General features: G+C 39.3%; 1 protein-coding gene and 1 long non-coding RNA gene across 3 annotated transcripts in view; one reads left to right on the plus strand and one right to left on the minus strand.

Annotated features, from left to right (window-relative positions):
- Positions 1-21,068, plus strand: part of LOC145443110 (uncharacterized) — a 155,080-nt gene that overhangs the window by 50,716 nt on the left and 83,296 nt on the right. The window contains exon 2 of the long non-coding RNA XR_013916286.1: positions 1,480-1,545. This is a non-coding gene — a long non-coding RNA (uncharacterized LOC145443110). The remainder of the gene's footprint in view (positions 1-1,479; positions 1,546-21,068) is intronic.
- On the minus strand, positions 3,531-7,486 carry LOC145443101 (uncharacterized). Of its 2 annotated transcripts, none has more exons than XM_080321104.1 (5): positions 6,982-7,486; positions 6,870-6,928; positions 6,604-6,807; positions 6,333-6,429; positions 3,531-4,531 (listed from the first exon to the last, which is right to left on the minus strand). In XM_080321104.1, exons 1-5 carry the CDS (start codon positions 7,040-7,042, stop codon positions 4,422-4,424), a joined length of 531 nt encoding a protein of 176 aa, XP_080177230.1. In that variant the 5' UTR covers positions 7,043-7,486; the 3' UTR covers positions 3,531-4,421. The 2 variants fall into 2 exon arrangements, with proteins under 2 accessions (XP_080177230.1, XP_080177231.1); XM_080321105.1 differs by having other exon boundaries at positions 6,616-6,807; positions 6,982-7,481.

Consider the following 21,068-nt stretch of genomic DNA (forward strand, 5'->3'; position numbering starts at 1 on the left):
TCGCTGGTAATAGACACAAGTGACGTCCGAACGAAATTACACTTTGTTAGTTTGCGATCTCTTATCTCAGCGTGGGGCACTGGAGATGATCACGACATAACGATAGTCATAAAAAATGAAAACACCTTTTACTAGACAAGAACGTTTCAGACCACGGAAACTTAATAAAGAAAAAGAGAGCGGGGCCCCGGACCTCGGCTACCTAAATAATACCGACTACAAAAACAGGCAAATCGAAGATGTAGAACAATCTCATTCAACTGACTGCCAGTAAAATGACGTGGACACACTATACGGAAAGCTAGCAGTATCGATGCAAATGTCCACGGAGAATATACTCCCGAAATATAATAAGGAAAAATTCGGAAACATATGGGAAAGTGATCAAGCACTGAACGATTTGCTAGAGAAACTGAAAGACGAGGGACGGAACAATCCAGACTCTCAACGTGCCATAACACTCCTCAGAAAGAAAATTAAAAAAGGAAAAACTTTTTGATGAACAGGCACTGGAAAACTGAAGCAGAAAAAATAAATCTAAATGCGATTAACAGGGAAACCGCAACTCTATTCAAAAATGCTACAGCACACGGCTGTACTCTGGGTAACGGCAATACCACAATTTTCTGCCAGGCGAGTAAACTGGCGGAATTCTTCAAAAACCATTTTGACGAACAAGGAAATGAGAAATCAGATGGGATGCCAAATGATCTGGAAAACATACCAAATGCTTTAAAGTCGATGCAAGAAAATAGCTCCACCATCGATGAAGACCCACCAACACTTGAGGAAATTAAACGAACTATTGAAAAATTGAAGCGTAAGAAATCCAGTTCAGACGTACCACCGAAGATTTTGAGAGCAATGGTGTCATCCAAATTGATCATGGACAAAATGACAGAATTGTTCCAAACGATATGGGAGATTGAAAAATTACCCCAATCATTCGGCCACAGCAAGTTAACTGCCATATGGAAAAACAAAGGAAGCAGAACCGATCCATCAACATATCGCGCTATTCAAGTCGGAAGCGTATTCTGCAAAATTTTGAGAGAGAGAGAGAGAGAGTCTTTATTTTCATCGAACCAAAATACATAACAAACGGCAGTGATGGTGGTACAGAAAATATGCGTTCACAGTATTCGGTATTAGATAGGAATGATCGATAAGACCGTGAAGGTCATCTAGTCTGATCACACCGGCCACCATCAAACAGGTACACTTGACTCTGAACAGTCTGGCTGTAAAAAAATGTTTAGTTAAGAAAGGAAAATAGAAAAAAAATCAAACAATGGTAGCAATGATCAATGAAGCAATGTCTGGGCGAGGTAGGGCAACAGTGTTAGTGTAACGACAAGAGGTGGTCAAGTAGGGCTTTTTTGAATCTATTATAAGGCAATTCACGGATTTGTGGTGGTAATGCATTCCAGATGATAGGTCCCGAGTAGTCGATAGATCTCTTAGTTAGGTTGCTATTAGGTGGGGGTAAGTAGATGTTTCCTTTAGACGAGGATCTCGTGTAATGGGAATGGACATGTTTAGCAGGTATGATACAAATAATTGATACAAATTGATACAAATAATCATATCAAGAATAGAAGAATGGTACTACCAGCAAATTCTCGAATTCCAATGTGGTTTTAGAGAAGGGAAGGGAACCACCGACTGTATATATGTCACGAAGCAGTCACAAATCAGTGCTGAAAAAACTGGGAAACAAACATATGCCTTGTTTGTCGATCTCTCCTCTGCGTTCGATCACGTCAACAAAACCTGGCTAATTCAATCTCTACGAAATCGAATCAATCAGGAAAAGGGGACCAAAATTGTGAACTTACTTTCCTCTCTTTATCAATCCACAACAACCGAACTAAAAGGTAACCCTAACCTAACTTTTTCAACGAAATCTAGAGTTATTATTATTATTATTATTAAAGGTTTTCAGTGGCACTTATCACCTGTTAAGGTCTTGTGTGCCACGGACGCAAATAAGATCAGGAAAAAATCAAGAAAAGGGCACTCAAGAAAATTCAAGAAAAGGGCACTCAGCATGACAACGGCAATCAGATGTATCTACCACTTGATAGAACAAATTCAGCAACAGCGGGCGATAAGGCTGGGTTAGACAACACGTGAAACAAAGTGAAATGGAGATTGAGCCTAGTACACTCGTCGCGCAGAAATCTGCGATAAAATTGATATTCTGGACATACAATAACAAAATGGTACACCGTTTCAGGTACGTGACAACGTTCACAAAGGGGGGACGGAACACAACCGATTTTAAATAGATGACTCTTCAGCTTGCAGTGTCCAGTGCGGAGCCGGAACATGATGGAGTCGAATAGACGATTGGAGAGCATCGGCGCAGGCGCGAGGATCGATTCTCGGAACTGACGGTAGTGCGACCCGGTGTCCGAAGAACGGTATTGTTCTTGCCAGAGGTCAACACACAGGGATCTGATTAAGGCCTTGGCTTCAGGTAGCGAAACTGTCGCTGCATCGGTTGGAGGAGGGCATAACGATGCCGTCCTAGCAAGTTCATCGGCTTGAGTATTACCCGAGATCCCACTGTGTCCTGGGATCCAAGCCAGAGTTACATGGAGGCGCTGATTGGTGATCTGAAGTAAGGATTCGAAAATATTTAGTAAAATAGCGTTGGTGCTGCACGGTAGCTGTGTTCGCGATACATTTGAAATAGATTTGAGGGCACCGAGACAATCTGACAGAATGATATACCGAGAGTGCGATGAGCCATGTTCTGTAATCCACTTCAAGGCATGAAGAATGGCGCTCAATTCGGCGGAATAACTGGAATATGCACTCGGTAACGCTTTGGATAATTGAACGGAGTGGGCGGGAATGAACAGGCCGTAGCCAACACCGTTCTCGGTCTTGGATCCGTCAGTGTACATCGTTAGGAAACCTGCGTATTTTTCAAAAATGAAATCCAGGCTATTAGATAGGATAACTGGTGGCGTGGAGCACTTCGATATAGTCTCGCAAAGTTCGAGATCGACGTTTGGACACGGCGCGGTCCATGGGGCGGGAAGAGAGGTTGGCTTGGTATGCAGTTTAACTGCTCGCAGTGAGGGTATCTGTGCGATTATATTAAATGTTCTGAAGTTGGGGTTTGTTAGATGATAAATCTCGTGCCAAGTTCCTTCTATGAGCTGTTCATGGTACGGAATCATCGATGGCACCGTTTGCAATTTACAACGGAGGTTGAGACATAGCTGGATATGACGAAGACTGAGCGGCATCTCATTACAAGCAGCTTGTAGCGCGCATATAGGTGAGCTTCGCATCGCCCCACAGCAGAGACGTAGTGCACGGTTCTGGATTGTTTGGACTTTCGCAAGGTGACACTTCGGGGCAAAGAAGTATGCTACCATCCCATACTCTGTGACTGTGAGGATGACAAGAGATTTAAATGCAAACGCGAACGGTGAAATTTGATTCCTTATTTTTAAATCATCGGACGGTTCGGGCGAGAATAAACAACGGCACGGCCAAAGATCGATCATCCGTCGCATGCTGTACCGATTTTGAGAATGCATGAAAATATGGACAGGAGAAAAACATGAAAATCAACAATATACCAAAATATTTACAATGGAACAATAATAATAATATTATTGAAATCAACCCGGATAATATCGACTGACTTTCGTCAGAAGGAAGCCGCTGACACTGCGATTATGACAACGACCGTTAGTTGCCGTTAAAGGCATAAGTCATTGTTGACGTCATGTCCGCTTTTCACGATCTTCTGCGAAACTTCATCTCCGAGAAGCGCAGTCGATTGGTGTAAGTCAGCCACCAAATTCCCTTGCCGTCTGTTTTGTGGAAGTTTCCGTTCAGATTGTTTTGGTTACCGCATGCGTCATACCACCAGGCTGCTTCGTAGTGAGAAGCGCAATTCGCATCCGGCCAACGATCGTGATCCGCGTCGTAGGTTGTGAATTGGTCATTGTTGTGATATGAAAAAGCATCTCCGGTTGCATTCCCGGAGTATCCGGATACGTGCAGTCGGTAGTTGTCGGATGCGGGGCCGATGCAGAAGGAACTGGATGTTAAAGGACTCAGGGTTACATTCTCCTTTTTTAGGAAATCGAAAATAAATGTCTGCCTTTTTTCAATTCCTTTTTAGTTTTCACAGCCAGGCGAGCGCATGGGCACAATTAAAAAACGGTCATAAACCCCAACCAGAGCGACTTGAGTGAAAAATGACCTTGTTTTCTATTGGTCAACACAATTGTATTTCAAACTACTTGTATGATAAGTTTTGTGATTTGCGAAAAGTCTCCTATTATGCGGATTTCAAAACACGGGACCCTGACTTCACTATGATGGCCATCATCGGCTTTTATTCCACACATTCATGTTTCAGAATTTGTGCGTGAACGGATGCATCGAAATCAAACTTGCCTGTATTTAGCGCTCCATTGAATTCCCGAACCTTTCTTGATCATGTTGATTTCCAATTCCATATTTCCGTCCTTTGTCATTTCATGCAGTTTGTCGAGCCCTGGAGACAAACGAAACAATTGCTGGTTTTCTATCCAGCTACTTGCCAGAGCGAACTTTTTGCCAATCTCGAAATTTGGTGTCACCGACTTGGTGTCTTTTGTTGTGCTACAACAAATCCTAATTATTTATACCATATTGCGTGTTGTAACTACTGGAATTCTTCATAGGTAGTATTCTAATATTATATGGGAAAACACCTAATTTACATACATGAGGTCAAATTTAGTCAAAATTAAGTTTTTAGGGTCCAAAATTTAAAAATTCTCTTTTTCTAGGTCAAAATCTTTCATTTTTAGATAAAAAAAATCGCCCTAGTCATAACTAAACGGAAAATATACACGCAAACCGGTTTTCAGAGCACCAACCCGGAAAAATGACCTTATTAGTAGTCAATTCACCAGCGATCAGAGTTAGACAGAGGTGGTCAGTAACGAAGTACTTCTACTTTTTGGAAGTACTCAAGTAGTTTTCCTCTACTTCTGGTACTTACTCAAGTAGATCTGATTTCTTCTACTTCGTAATATTTTGTGATCTATACTTACTTTTCGCTATTTTCAGTTTGTCAAGTAGAAGTAGTTTAATCCCTTAATAAGAAAGATAGCCTGGGGAATTTCTGGGCTGTTTTCACGGAGTACCAACATTTATTATTCACAAAAGTCAAGCAAAGCCCAGAAATTTTGTTGCGCTTCGCGCACAGTAGTTATGGAGTGACAAATATGTTTTCACGAAAGTATCAGTAGATATAATTTAAGTACCGGATTGCTAATGGTTCTGCTCACACCGCATTGTCGCCCATAAAAAATATTTCATCACAGATGGCCCACCATAATGTTTGAAACCACCGTTTCGTAATAGCAATTATCTATCCTATCGATATCTAGCAGCCCATGACGTGTCCTGCTAATCTAGAAAATCCTACTTTTTGGAACGTTACACCTGTTTTAGCAGATCACCTTTGAAGCTTTATGGACAAAGGACATGAAATATATTTTCCGCTTTTTAGAGGTGGTATTTATATTTCACTTTCAATTCCAAGTATAATACTGGAAGTATCACACTTTGAGTTCTAATTACTTTCAATTCTTTTGTCTGCTGAACTTCCATGTTGAAGCATAAAAGCAAGTGAAGTAATGCCTCTATTTTCCGAAAATAAAGCTACACTAAATATGAATTTTACTATCCACAATATTTTTTAGTAACGTATAGGCCTATATATCGCGAAAAGTGCTGAAACCTGCTGGGGTAGGGTGCCATGCCATGATATTCTCTAATTGGGGTCTTCTGGTAAACAAAGGGTTAGTATCGCATTTTCATATCAGTACTATAATGTGCATCCCATGATGCGAAAGAATGCTTAACCTGTCGAAAATTGATATCTCCCGAGATGCATCAATACGAATCAGGCTCTCTGCACCTGCCGCATAGCTCAATTTGCACCTTATGGCAGTCCATGCGAACGAATTAAGACTGTTTTCAAAACTACTTACTTACTTGAGTAGATTTAAATTCAGTCAATTCTACTTCTACTTCAAGTAGTTCTAGGTGGCTTATGGAAGAAGTACTTCTACTCGTACTTGAGTAGATTTTTTCGTCGCTACTTCTACCTCTACTTGAGTAGCTTTCTTGGCTATTTTGACCACCTCTGGAGTTAGATGACGAAATTTCCCGTATATATGTTTTCTTTCTTGATCCGTAAATATTGGGGGGCAAAAATTTGTTACGAGCTTGAGAAGGGGGCGATTATTCGAAAAAGGTTGGGAATCACCGTATTAGACGAAATTCGAAACTTTCCTACCTACCGAGCCAGAAATCTCCTTTAAAATTCCCGAAACCTTTCACGTAATCAGTCCAATTTCTGTAGAAATCAACGTCTCCCTTGATTCTTCGCTGGAAAACCTGCAACGGAGAATTCGGCAAACAATAAAAATCTCACAATTATCCGAGTTCGAGGTTCGATGGCTCAAAATTTTTTGCCTCGACCTTATTACTTTGGAATTTTGTTTATCTTGAGCCGAGCCTGTCCTTGCGTTACAAACGATTTATATTTGAAAGATTGCAAAACAGACTCACAGTCGCGTTTACCGTCGGGGTTTCAGTCGGTTTTGCAGTCGGGGTTTCAGTCGGTTTTTCTATAGGTTTTTCAGTCGGATTTTCAGTCGGTTTTTCAGTCGTTTTTTCAGTCGGATTTTCCGATGGTTTTTCAGTCGGTTTTATCTTCTCATCTTTTGCTCGGTCTTCAAGTTCCCTCATTATGCTCGACATCATTTCCGGACCCTGCATGAAACGTACACACAATAAACCGTTCGTCTGTGACGTAAAACTACTTGCATACCAACCCCACAATCTCCTTCGGAGATCCATTTACCGCCGACGTAACTTCTCGAGCAAAATTGAGCTGAAAAAGTAAAATTTCAATCCGATTCGAAATGGAACACAAATTGTTCGTACCTGACGAACGCGAGCAGATCGCGATCACAAACATCAAGAGAATCCAATACTTGAGCGACATTTTCACAACTGAACTTTATAAGATAGATGGTGGTGGGTAGGTTCACAATAAAATGCGACCAACTTCAACTGAGCCACACACCCAAATGTCTATCTCAGTTCCGCGTGCAACAATTTATTACGAACTGTTTTTTCTATACACCATCAACTTTGCATCAATTGCAATATACGTGTGCAATGATCGACGATATGCTTTGTTCCAATGACTGTGATTTCGAGGACGTAAGCTCATCGATATCGTTTATGAAATATTCTGATCGCTTTTATCAGGAAGCTCAGCTGGTGAACCATCAGGTTCTGTTGTTTTGACGCAAACGAGGAAACGTTGACTTTCGAACATACTGGGGTTTGGGCGACATGGAACTTTCCACGACCATAGGCCTTTGGTAATGTTGAATTCATTTTATGCAGTGGCGGATCGTCCCATAGGTCAACCGACATTGCCCCGCCTGCACGACTGTACTTTTACAGTATAATACAATATACAATATACAGAGTACAATATAGAGCGAAATTGCGTCTTGCAAAAGCCGAGGTAGACATTTTCTTGTCTCGGAGATGCTCGTAACTACCTTTGGTTATCCCTTTGCTGATTCATCATTATGATGAATTTTAAGATATGAATGGACACTGGACAGCGTTTGTAAGTTCGCAGTTGTTGACTTTTTTCAATGTAGGCCTACATTATGTCATTTTCCAGTAACGCAAATAACATTGGGCAACAATTTTGAACGTAAAATTTGTTGACTTCGACTTTGCACTTGATTTAGGCTAATTTTGGTATGCTGATTCAAAAAAATGCCGCTGGTTTTCCTCTAACACATGGGTGGGCAAACTACGGCCCGCCACACCGTTTTGTGCGGCCCCCGAAAGGCTCAATAAAGGCTCAAGGCTCAACAACTTGTGATAGTTGCCTTCTTGAAAATACATCTGAAGTTAACCTGCGGATCAATAAACGATTGGCTCCATTGGCTAGCCTCCAAAGAGCGACAGCTACTCGGCAATCAGGAGAAATTGAGTTCGTATAATTTGCTGACTGCTTTTGGATTTGATCTCGAAGCTCGTCGCAGAATACAGAAAACGTTTCTCTGTACATAAGATTACATTTACACAAAACATTATACAGCGATCACACAGATATACTGGGGAAGCAAGTGGCGCAGTTGGTGAAACGCTGCAGTCACAACACCAATGGAGGTGGATACGAATCCCGGTTCGGACCAGCTTCTATATGTCGGAGGTCTAACGCCGACCATGCGGTGTCGTACGAAAGCCCAGGCGCATAAAGTGAAGTCTAGCTAAACGGACAGCCAATGAAGAAGCAGCCTACACCGTATGTAAACAGTGTATAGTGGGAGGGGGGTCTGGGGGGCGAAACCCCCCAGAAGTTAGGTTTCCAACGTTTTGGGGGGGCGCTGACGAAGTGCTGTTACGGCCCTGCTTCTGTGTAGAAATAGGATATGTAGCGCCGGTCGGAACCAGGTTCCGGGTCATCTCGTTAACATTCTGACTCAAGCCACAATCAATTTTTAAAGTGTGAGTCATAGTCATTGCGCTTTGCTGGCTCTTTGAGACACAGATTGAATCGCCGTGTATTACGAGACCAGTGTGGGGATACAGGCATCCCTCACGCATACGCACAACTGCTAATTATATTACTATGTAACTCAGAGGTCTCAAACTCAAATGTGCTCGCGAGCCAATTTCCTACTTTTTGATGGCACCGCGGGCTGCAGCACCAATAATAGGGGAATTCAATGTATTTCAAAGTAGGCCTTATTTGACGGGACCTTGCAGACTGACATTCCACACACATCGTAACAATGTGATTTACTATTGTGAATTCACGCCTGGCACGGTAAAAATAACATTTTTAGATATTTGAATATAATTGTTGCTGTACTTGGCATAGTTTGTAAAAATTATTAGTTGTAGACACTATGCGAGAGTACAAATGCATCAGTACATTGTAAAAGCTATCAACGTTGTAATTTTGCAGCTAGAGGACACTTGACGTGCCGCAATTATAGGTGAAATTTTACAATTTTACAAAGATTGGTCTGATATTTGAACAGATCAATAACAACTTGAATGTAATGATTACTGTGCCATAGTAATGTCCAATCGCCTAAGAATCCATTGTATTACAGCTGTGAAGCGTAGGCTACGACTAATTTATACTCGGCACATTCATTTCGCGATAATACCATTGATAAAGATACCCAAGAGGACACAGCATGTAACCAATTATATATCAGAGGGCAACACAATGTCAATGGTTGCCATACCGACCTGCTTCGATATCTAAATAAGCTACGATACGCAAGCTACGACCTTTTGATATTTTACTATTTTCCGTACCAGTTTGATAGTTGTTGTGTCCAAGTCACGGTGTTCCGCGTCACAAAAGTATTCCTGTGATTGTATCTTTTGACGCGACACAACTCGAGTAATCACCATATTTAATCACCAAGTTCCAAGTTCGAGTAATCCTATACAAAAGGTCGCGCCCAAGTCCAAATCAAGAGTTTCAGTACGAATCAGCAACGAGTCGTGTTTAACCATAATAAACAAGTAATGCCACATATAATAGGTAATCTTCCACTGCGTCGTAACTTATGAAAGTGGTGTAGTAGTACAGTTTGATGAGTATAGTTTCTCGCTTCTGGAGTAATTTGATAGCTAATTTCAAGTTCTCAAATTAAAAATAAGTAGTGAAATATTGTCGAATGCTTCGAAATCCAAAATGCCGTCACGGGCCGCACAAAATGGTCTCTCAGGCCGCGTGTTTGAGACCTCTGATGTAACTGTTGTGTACTTACACTGTACTGTAGGCCTACAGTCTGTCATGATCAGCCGAAACAATATCGAATCCGAAGAGTTGCAACTAAACGTAAACATCCGCGGGATTTAAGCCTGCTGTTGTGCAATAGAAACGCGTAAACTAGATTGGCTCGATTTTAATCATACAAAGAGGAAAACATGGTAATGGGTAAAGATGAGCACTGGGCAATCTGAACACTCCCTAGAAAAGAGATACACATCTTAGCGAACCCCAGAATAAAGACAAACAAACACCTGGTTTAGACCCACTATCTTTTACAAAAGCATTTAAACAGCCTTAACAGACTGTTGGAACATACCGTTCTCCTATAATTGCGATTACATTTGGCTTATCTCAATAAATGTTGGTTATTTTTTTTATATTTTTGATTGCATTTTTGGTAGGGCGTTGGTCCCCATATTTAAATCAATATATGGGGAGCTAAATAGCGCACAGCGCGATGAAATATTTCATGTAGCATAAATCTGCCCAAAAATAATACTGTTTATGTTGACTTACGAAATAATGATGAGCCTACTTCAAGCTTTCAAAACTCCGGATATTTTGGCATGTTTTAGAATTTCCTCCCGAACGCAATTTGCACAGTGAAATTCCGGACAAATTAAGAAATTAGTGGGAAATGCGACATTTTTCGATTTGTCCTACCCCACTATGATGCAACTATTCTATTCGCGCCTGCACTGTATATTTTACCGTAAGTCTCGGTCTATGTCGATTTTAGGGTGTTTTACCTCGAGATTATACTTTTGAAATTTCATACGCTAAGTCGTAATGACTTGAGTCATTTTCTTACGCATGGAAAATGACTCGATTTCAGTCATTGTGAATGACTCAACCAAGTTAAGTATTCAAGTCACGTCTATCGGTACAGCACCGATACTTGAAAAGTAGGCCAAGAAACCTAGAATGAGTATATGGTCGCAGTTAATCAAAGTTAGCTATGTCCGTTTTTCAAATTTTGAGATCCAATTTTAAAAGTTATATAAAATCAAGCTTTTTGAAATTTTTAATTTTTTTCGGCCATATTTTTTTCTTCATTACGACAAGAAATATGCCGGTGTTAAATTATTCGTCATTTTTTATTTTCAGCAACTTGAGCGACTACGTTCAGATCGAGATGTTATTCCACGCCATAGCGTTAAAATGATTAACACTCTGTCACAAGAGCTTACAGAATTTCGACCTGGAGGATCATTTGGCAGTAAGTATCTTGTGTCCTCAGAAGTGATCAAATGCATTCCTAATCAAATACAAGAAAAGTACTAGTTTCCAAGATGTATAAAAGTAGGCCTAATAGTTAAAACGTACCAAAGTGGTTCAATAGTGATATAAGTACATTGGAATGTGACCTATCAGAGTTATATTTGTCATCCACGATTAGCAGATTTAAATATTACAAGATGCATCTTCGCGGCTAACCCGAAATTACTAGAGCAATCATTTTTTGACCAGTCAAAAACGTCAAAATTATCGCGTCACGTATTAATAGGCGAAATTATTTACAAATTTGCAGTCTAAAATACGGTCATTCGGGTAAGTAGGAGAATAAACAAAACCTACCAAGAACTGCTAAAGGTAAAAGTACTTCAGTACCAAGTAATTACTGGTTCATTTAGTCCTATTAGTGAGAATTGTTCAAATTATTGTTCGAATTGAAAAATAAATTTGAAAAATAAATTCATGAAAAACTTAAAATAGTTACAAATATTATTAAAGTAAAACTAATTCGTCACTGCCTACTTTTCTCGTTGAGTTTGACCCGTTATTGAGAATCGTACTACCACATCAACATTACAATTTTTGTAGTAAATGTAAAAGTATTTTGTGTTCTTCGTGGAGTCGTTCGCCATTCTTTGCAGATATTCCGAGACTCGTTACGTCCTAGTCATTTAGAAGAGAGGCTCAATCTCGTGCAACAATAGTCCGCACCTAATTCGCAGAATACGCCAGGTATTTGAAAAAAGCAATTTCGATTTATTACACTGGTCATCACATATGTTTAGGCAGCCAAAGTAAATGTGTTTTCCTTGGTTCTGAAAGGCATTGATTTCAGATATGGCCCCAGATTTTCTTTCCATTTGGCTTTAGTTTTGGAGATAACCTATGATGCTATATTTACTAAAATCTCATGTTTTAACCTCATGCGCTAGATAAAAAACAGTTAAGTCGTACTATAAATCCCGGAAATTCAATTTTAGCTTTTCAACTTCAGATTTGACGATTCCACACTCTTCTTTCATATTGATAGAATGTCCAATTGGTACAGGGGTAAATATCTTTCCTTTTTGAAAAATTACAGAATGGCAGAATGCTCTTTTGACATTCAATGGTATTGCACCAGGTCATCAAGTTCAAATTGATTCAATAACGGAGGACAATATTTTTTTTCAGGGCAATCAGCGGTATAATTGTCTTCTAAACTAGAGTCAATCTAGCAAAACTAAAGTCATATTAGTCATCAGTAGGGCGGTTTTCTTTACCTCAAAAAAGGAAAATTTTGACCAAAAAAATCAAAATTTTGACTAGTTTTGACCTAAACAAACTGAATTTTGACCAAATTTTGACCTAACGTATGCAAATTAGGTGTTTCCCCATATAATGTTAAAATTGCACCACTTATCTTCATTTCTGGTTGAAAATGGCTGTCCTATAACGAAGTATGTTTGACCTGAAAAAACGTTTTTGGCTTAGAAACTTTTTACATGAAAAACCAATATTTTTCCGAAATCTGGCCCTATGGAGAATTCCAGTGGTTACAATACGTATTATGGTAGAAATAATTTAAAAAAATTGTAGTACAACGAGATATGCTTTCCTACATTCTTGGGTAGAAAGTGCATGTCCTTACTAAGAAGCTTGCCAAGGACGTTTAACAGCAGCAGCTGTTGGCTGACAACACTCAAGCTGTGCGTAAACTGCTGGTGACACACCGTGTTGCTTCACTCTGACAATGGTGTCTGCATCACAATTTTTCATCATGCGCTTCTTGATATAAGAATGCTGCAATGCCCAAGAAGCCTTCTTCAGTTAGGATTTTGCGGTACGTTGACCATAACACCACGACCACGTCTACGTATTTGTTTTATTTGACCGTTCATATGATTCACAATGAGCAGACAATTAGCCGTTTACAACGGTAGGCCTATAAAGTAGGCTACAAGCTGTATAATATCAAACGATAAGTTCACCGACAGTGCAAAATCTACAATTCAAACGAAAGGCAGACGTCAAAAATTTTTTGACTTTATGAACAATTTTGACAAATTTTGACCTGGAACCTTTAAAAAATAACAGAAAACACTATCAGATGTTATGCCAAAAAATATTTCTCATTTCATTGACCAGTGTTATATATCCAGTGAGGTATTCTTGGAAAAAATTCTTATCCTGCACATTTACATCAAGTTTCTGATCATTATAGCTCAGTAATGATATTTAATCATGTTGCCCTTCACTACAACCACTGATTTTTATGCAACTCCACAGAAACGGAAGCCTGCCTCCGAGAACGGGCAAGGTAATCGAATATTTTCAACTTTCGTCATATCAGGGGTGTAATGACAGGAGGAGAGTGAATATGAGTCAGAGGAGGAATCAGAATTTCCGGCACCGAGACAATCTCGTACAAGACCGTTTTAACTGTGATGCTGTTACTAGGGCTGGTCATGATGATTCGAGTACTTGATCCTGACTCGAGTGTTAATTCTAGGGAGGTTATTTTTTCGAGTAATGAAAATATACGCTACTAGAGCTAATTTGTCAACGAAAATTGTAGTTTTGATAGTATTTTCTACTGTTGAAGCCAAAAATCGCGTTCTCTTGTTACTAGGGCTGGACATAATGATTTGAGTACTCGAATCTGAATCGAGTATTAAATCTAATGATCCTAGTTGAGTAGTGAGAGATCACTTTTAAGGGTATTGAAATCATGCGCTCCATGCCACTAAGATTTGATCTATCAAAAAAAATTATAGTGTAGATACTATCTTCCACTGTGGAAGCCTTGAAACGCCGATTGGTCGTATCGCAACATACGAAACATGTAGTTTAAACAAATCCAAATTTCGCTGGCTACGTGATAAAATTGTTAGGTTGGCGAAAACGACGCTGCACACTAAATTTAGCTCAATTCCAATCTGTAGAAGCAAAGTTCTTGTAGTAAACATTTTTGAATTTACATAAAAAAATCAATGAAAAAAAATTCAAAATTTCTGCTCACCACATTAAATTGTTAGGTTGTCAGCAGAGACGATGCACACCAAATTTGGCTCAATTCTAACCAGCAGAAACGAAATTATTGCAGTAGAAAAATTTTGGATTTGACTAAAATAGTATTTACGGTGGCTAATTCTGTCGTTATATATAACAGAATGATAGAATTAGAAGTTTTTCTACTGCAATAACTTAGCTTCAAGTGGCTGAAATTGAGTTGAATTTGGTGTGCATCATCTCTACTAACAGCCTAACAATTTTATGGGGTAGATGGAAAAATTTGAAATTATATTTTTTCTATAATAAATCCAAATTTTTCTATTGCAGGAATTTTGCTTCTACCGGTTGGAATTGAGCCAAATTTGGTGTGCAGCGTTGTTTTAGTCAACCTAACTATTTTGTCATGTAGCCAGTGAAATTTGAGGAAAATTTTTTTTTAACAGTCCTGCATGGTCGAAAAAATACCAAATTATCTTTAATACCATATGGAGCTGGCATTATATTCTTTGTGGTCGCTTAAAAAGCTACACATTAGAACTTTCCACACACTCGAATACTCGATTCAGAATCAAAGCACTCTGGTACTGATTTTGCCCAGCCCCACACGTTACGTGTCATTGGCTTTTGATGCCAGTATTGAACTGTGATAAAAGTGTCATTTGGAATAGGTGCGGCTGCAGAATGCACCAAATTCGCACTTAGTAAACGGTCGTTTTTATCAGTATTTCCTTCCAATTACACCGCATACACTATTTTTCGTATTTCATCATCATCATTGGTTTATTAGCAATTTTATCAGTTCAATACACCACAAAAAATGCGATACAATGAATAGACAGGAAGATGTCGAAGCGACTTGGATTTGTCAGTGGAATCGGACACCCACCTTGGCCTAGGCGTAGTAAAGAGGAGGCATGCACACTGAATGAAAGTAAAGAATACAGTATAGAAAAAGGAAGCGACAAGAAATAGGGCGGCATGTCATGGGAAGCGAGATCGATAGGTCAGTCGTGGTCCGGTAATCTTGAGGATGGACTGTATTTATTTAGTAGTAATTGCTTGTATTTCGACTTGAATGTGGACATGCTCGTCGACTGTCGGATGGCCGGCGGGATACTGTTCCACACATCAGGTCCGGCATATTTGATGGAGCGATGATCTTTTCGGTCGATCATATGATATTTGGACGACGTGGACGCGCGGGTGTTGTACTTGTGCGCTTTTGATTCAGAGGTAAAGAAGTCATTGAAATATTCGGGGCAACGACCGCAGTGAAACTGATACATAAACTTGGCGATTTCTAGTTTCCGCATATCTTCTATGTTTAGGACGCCGAATCTCTTCCGCAGCGACTTATTGGATGGGCAGCCAGGCCCCTTTGGGGCCCTAGCTATGATTCGGAGCACTTTATGCTGTAGTTTCTGCAGTGGCTTGAGTGCAGTTTTACTGGCAGCCCCCCAACAGAGGATGCCATAATGTAACTTCGATTGGATTAAGGATTTAAAGAGTATCAGCATCAGTTATCTGTGAATAGTAGGCTATAGAGTTTTAATAATATAATTCCTTCTGTTTTGTGTATGCTTTAGATGACAGACTAGAAACGAATTGTACGTTTTCTTTCAATGAATATACTAAGTTTACTTGCCTCCAGCTAAACCAAAAAAATGGGATCACTCTGCTGAATGAAATGAATATTCTTGAGCGTTTATGTGTACACCAACTCATATTCCTTGGGGGCTCTCAATTCAAGACAGATATTTGTGTTTCTTGTTGCTAAATTTATCACAGATTGTGAGCAGTCGCCAGAACAACAACTCCACAAAATACTTGATTTCCTAAAACTAGGACTCGTTAGCGTGGTCACAGATGTATTCTGATTATAGGTAAAAGCACTTTTTCATTTCCGATGGTACTATTTAAAATAGCGTCCTGGTATCAAAATGGCGTGTCTTACAATTGCAATGAGTATTCGAATTATATAGTGCAAAATAGATTATATGTCTGTAGTTGAAGATGTGCATATTTGAATTCGTTTAGTTTATTTATTAATAATTTTATCCTTTCAAAGCACCGAGATTGCGATACAACGAAAAGATAGGAAGGTGTGGATCCGACTTGGAGTAGTCTTTGAAATCGGACAATCACGTTGGCCTCAGGGGCGATGTAGAGAGTAGCTATGCACACTGCATGGAAAGAAAAGAAGCGACAAAGACGAGATCATTGTTATAATTCTCGTAATCAGTTGTAGCTCGTGAGAACTCAAATTTTTTAAAGCTTTGCATCATCTTTTCGAGACTCTCTGGCCTATTGTTCTCGCCCAGGGAAAGTGATGGCAACATTTATCATTTGCTTTCGTAATGTTGTTTCAAATAATATTATATAAAAAGTCAGACTAATACGTCGCCTCATTCGTCATATAACAATAAGATACGATTTTGGTTCAATTCCAAACAGTAGAAGCAGTGCGATCCTAATTTGAAATTTAGACAATTTTATTTAGGCTAATAGGTATTTACGGTGTCAAATTGCGCTATTACCTAGCATCGTGTCCCGTGATCGGCTGAAGGCTGAAGCAGACTAGGACTAGAAAATTTCCAGCTTTTCCAAATTAGATTAGAATTAGAGCAACGCAGCTTTTTCCAAATTAGATCACGATTAGAATTAGAGCTTCACAACTTTTTCCAAATTATATTAGAATTAGAATTAGAGCTTCACAACTTTTTCCAAATTAGATTAGAATTACTGAATTCGCAAAAACTTGGAAATTGATTGAAATTGTGAATGAGAAATATACACAGCAAAAACGAAGTTCAGTTCGTATAGGATCACAGTGCGTTATCATAAGCAAGAGAATGGTGATAACTAGGGCAAGTTTTTGTTGCAGTCAAATTCGCATTCATTTTTCACAAAAATTGCACTAAAAAGTTGCATTTATGGACAAGAACCTTGAAATTATTAGGGTTTGAGATACTAGAATCGATCCGTATCAAAGGCACTGTAGCAAAACTGAGTGTTGGCGACTTCAATAAAATCAATGGCATGTAGAAAATTACCCAGTGAAAATATAATTTTCGGTGGACTAGCCTGAATGTACGTCAAATCAGAAAGGATCTCAAATTTGAACGACAGTGAAATAATCAAGCGATCTATTTACATAGTACCAAATATTTCCAGTAGTTGCATGAAAAATCGAAAAAACTTGGTAAAATTTGCATGAATAATTGAAAAAAGTTACAAAAAGTTGCGTGAAAAAAATGGAGAAAAGTTGCGATATAAGAATCCACCAAACAGCTAAAAACACCATACCAAATAACTTCTGAGTATTTAGGAAGCTACCGTATGTTGTAAAAGATAGTTGCAAAAGTTGCAAAAATTTGCCTTAGCTATAACGTCAGTACACCAAGCTTGGCTCGTTTTACACTCGCCAGGTGTCACCAAGACGAGGGCCACATGCAGCCGGCGATCTGATTTGTGATTTTGGAAGAACGGGAAGCAAAGCATTTTTAAAACCTGAAATTGATTTTAGTTTCAAATTATTGTTGTTGTTTCAAAATATGATTTTGCCATCACTATTCTGCACCAGCCGAAACGGCTTCGGCGCTGTACTAACGCATGACTATTATTCGTCACAATAAATACTATGATTGTACGGTTTAACTATAGAGAGTAAGTAATGCGATGGCGGCTTGACACTGGGTTTTCCTTCGCACGGATTTTCCGAAGTAGATTCGAAGTAGACTGATAGCTACATAGGTTTTTCAAAATTAAATTCGAATTAGAATGATAGCTAAATAAAGTACACAGGTTTTCCAAATAATATTAGAATTACTGAATTTGCCAAAACTTGGGAATTGAATCATGTGACACTCTAATACTCGATTCAGAATGAAATCGCTCAGGTACTGGATTTTTCACAGCCCTAGTTCTGTCGCCATTTGCGAATATCAAATGTGATCTGCTGGTGAAAAGTATCAGGAAATGCTGTTGAAAGAGAAAGGGGTCGAATGTCTGCAAGAAATGTGCAGAGAACCAAGTTTGGACGAAAACGTCGCGAAACTGGTGCTGCTGATGTTGGACTATATATCAACGATTAGACGCGGGAGCTTCTCGCTGAGATCGAATTCATTTTGTTACGTGTGCAAACTGAAATTTTGGAATAGCTCACTTTATCACATAAACTTTTAACATAGTTATTTGATGATCAACTAACGACTGTTTTGAGTGCTTAAAGTTCTAGTAGCGGAATGTGAAAAGTTCTAGTTCTGGTTCTAGTTTCGCATATTGAGAAGTGAGTAATTCCAGTTCTAGTTACAAGTTTTGAAAAGTGAGTAATTCTAGTCCTAGTTGCGTATTTTGAAAAGTTAGTATACTTCCAATTCAAGTTCTAGTTGTTAGTCTTAAAAAGTAAGTAGCACTATAGTTACGAGTTTCGAAAAGTGAGTGGTTCTAGTTCTATTTGGGATTTTGAAAAGTAAGTGTAGATATAGTTGTAGTTGCGGGATTTGAAAAGCAAGTAGTTCTAGTTCTAGTTGCGGAATTGGAAAAGCGAATTGTTCTAGTTCTAGTTGCGAGTTTTGAAGAGTGAGTAGTTGTAGTCCTATCTAGCTGAGGCTTTTGAAAAGCAAGTAGTTCTAGTTGTAGTTGCGCATTTTCAAATCCCACTATATAGTTGGTTCAATTCCGACTCATTGCTTCAGAACACTGCAAATGGTCAAAGTAGGCATCGTTGAGAGGAGTAGAAGTAGCATCGTAAGCTTATATACAAGTGAAAGTAATGAATTCATTTCATGATCTATATGGAATCTAAATTTTGGCAGAGAGCTCGCTCTTTTATTAATAAGCTCAAAACACAGGAAGCGGTCAAAGTATTGGTCGTTGATGGAGGTATTAGTAATTTCGGTAATTTCTCTACAAAAGTGTGCAGTGTGCTAATTCATATCTCCGCTTTCAAGTCCATTTCTTTGTTTCCTATTATACTACGATCATTTCTAAATATATGCACGTTTCATTTCAGATTTTACAGATCCTGTTGCGGCAGACAAAGTTCAAAATGAAATACTGTCGCTGGGACTGGCTTGACGCTCTGCTGTTTTGTCAATACCTCATTTGCATCTTCCTGTTGTGTTTCATCAGCGTTACTATTTATTGTTGGCAACATATTTTATATTCAACATTAAAAATTACTGACAAGACTCAAAGTCTCAACTCGTCTGCTGCCAGAATGTCAGAAATTATTGAAGCAGACTTGATACAAACTGCAGGATGTCGTGATAAGGAAAATGAACATAACATATAGGCTATACTTCAAACTTCCATAGGCCTACACTCCAAGATTTAATCGTGATGAAGATCTTAGGAATTACAGACCTCTACTAATGATGATTTCTAAATTCAAGATGATTCAGAACCTAGATTAGTTCATCAACACAAGTTGATGATGTCACTTGGGCGCGGGGCCTTGGAACAGAAACCTCAGTATCCTTAAGAATTAAGGCTGCTGCACACTGGCTCTCGCGACACGACAAAACGAGAGAATCGCGCCTGTCTGTGACAAAACCATGCACACCGCGTCGCCAGACTACGCAACAAAGCGTCGGCGAGAGGGCTGCGCAACTCGCCGACAAAGTTGAAAAATTCCAACTTTGTCTCGAGTTGCGGGCTCAATCGCAGTAGAAAATAAGCACGCGCTCTTGTTTCGACGGTGCTGTTGCAATCTTTTCTAATCGTTCAACTTTCAAATTTAACATTCTCGTGTACCAGATGCGTAATTTATCTTGGGATTAACTAAGAGCGCTGTAACAACAAGCCCAGGAAAAGAATGATTCAACCTCAAGTTGATAACTTGAAGACGGATGAACGAAATGAAGATATATTTGATATTTAAATTACTAAATGTTCACAATACAAGATGAATAACAGAGAACATGACCGCTAGCCCGCCAATGCCACTGACATGCTTGACATTACGGAAGTACCGGTAGGCCGAGAAGAGTACGCCTATATATTATAAAGATATCTGATTGATGGACTATGTCAGGGCGTTTCAACGATTACACACCTTCTTGTTTATATTCTTTGTATCTTGGGTACTGTATATTGTGCATCTGCGTCTTGAGTTGAAATAATAAACTTAGTTTTCGAATTTGAGAATATTTAGTGGCATTATGGTGTATTCCTTATCAAAATTCGGAGCATCAGCAAAATGGTGTCAGTACAAATAGAAAACATATATGTGTAGAAAGTATCTTGATATGTTCTTCAATAGTAATAACCAAGAACCAAGACTGTTACGAAACCATTAAGCTGGTACAGAACAGACAGGCCTACGTTACGACTCGGCGTCCCAGTGTGCAGCAGAACGCAACTACCGCGATCGTGAGCGCGACACGATCGGGGAATTACCTGTTTTAGTCGTGTCGCAAAGCCAGTGTGCAGCAGCCTTTAGAGTCAGTTTACTTGAAAATGAAGGTCATGCCTCACCTGCGACAATACAATTCATTATAAACAGCTCATCAGAATTCGTAATAACCGGTATCAATCCAATGCTATTGCCGCACCGATTCCGAAAATCCGGAATTGCATGAATTGTATAGTAACGACGACCAATTCGTAGTGCGGAGCAAATACATTCCCTTACTGATGTATAGCTGTTATGTATTTTCTATCCATCATACCTACCTTATAATGTGTGGTATGTTACAGCTACTTACATAGCCTGCGTTTTCGTCGTTTGTGACCTTTACGGTGTTTTCGACCGCGAGGGTCATTTATATCAGGTCGATATTCCATGTTATGATTCCATGTCTGTTGTAACTTGTAGCACGGCCCACTTCTAGGCGTTTGTAACACGCCGCTTATGCGGATCAGATAGCGTGGAGGAACCTAGATTGCATCATATTGAGCTAGCTGAGGTTCGGACTTCCTTCGCTTCCCGGACTCTGTGTATAAGGAAACCGGAACCAACAGCTCA

This window comes from Botryllus schlosseri, chromosome 7 (assembly GCF_051294905.1).
Source record: "Botryllus schlosseri isolate E-star chromosome 7, Bs_hap1, whole genome shotgun sequence".
Taxonomy (NCBI): Eukaryota; Metazoa; Chordata; class Ascidiacea; order Stolidobranchia; family Styelidae; genus Botryllus; species Botryllus schlosseri.

Bases quoted from the DNA above. Each gene is read 5' to 3' on its own strand.
- LOC145443101 (XM_080321104.1), bottom strand. From the start codon at position 7,042: ATGTCGCTCAAGTATTGGATTCTCTTGATGTTTGTGATCGCGATCTGC. The intron at 6,929-6,981 runs GTACGAACAATT...TTACTTTTTCAG, and splicing joins GATCTGCTCGCGTTCGTCAG to CTCAATTTTGCTCGAGAAGT. The intron at 6,808-6,869 runs GTTGGTATGCAA...CGTTTCATGCAG, and splicing joins TCTCCGAAGGAGATTGTGGG to GGTCCGGAAATGATGTCGAG.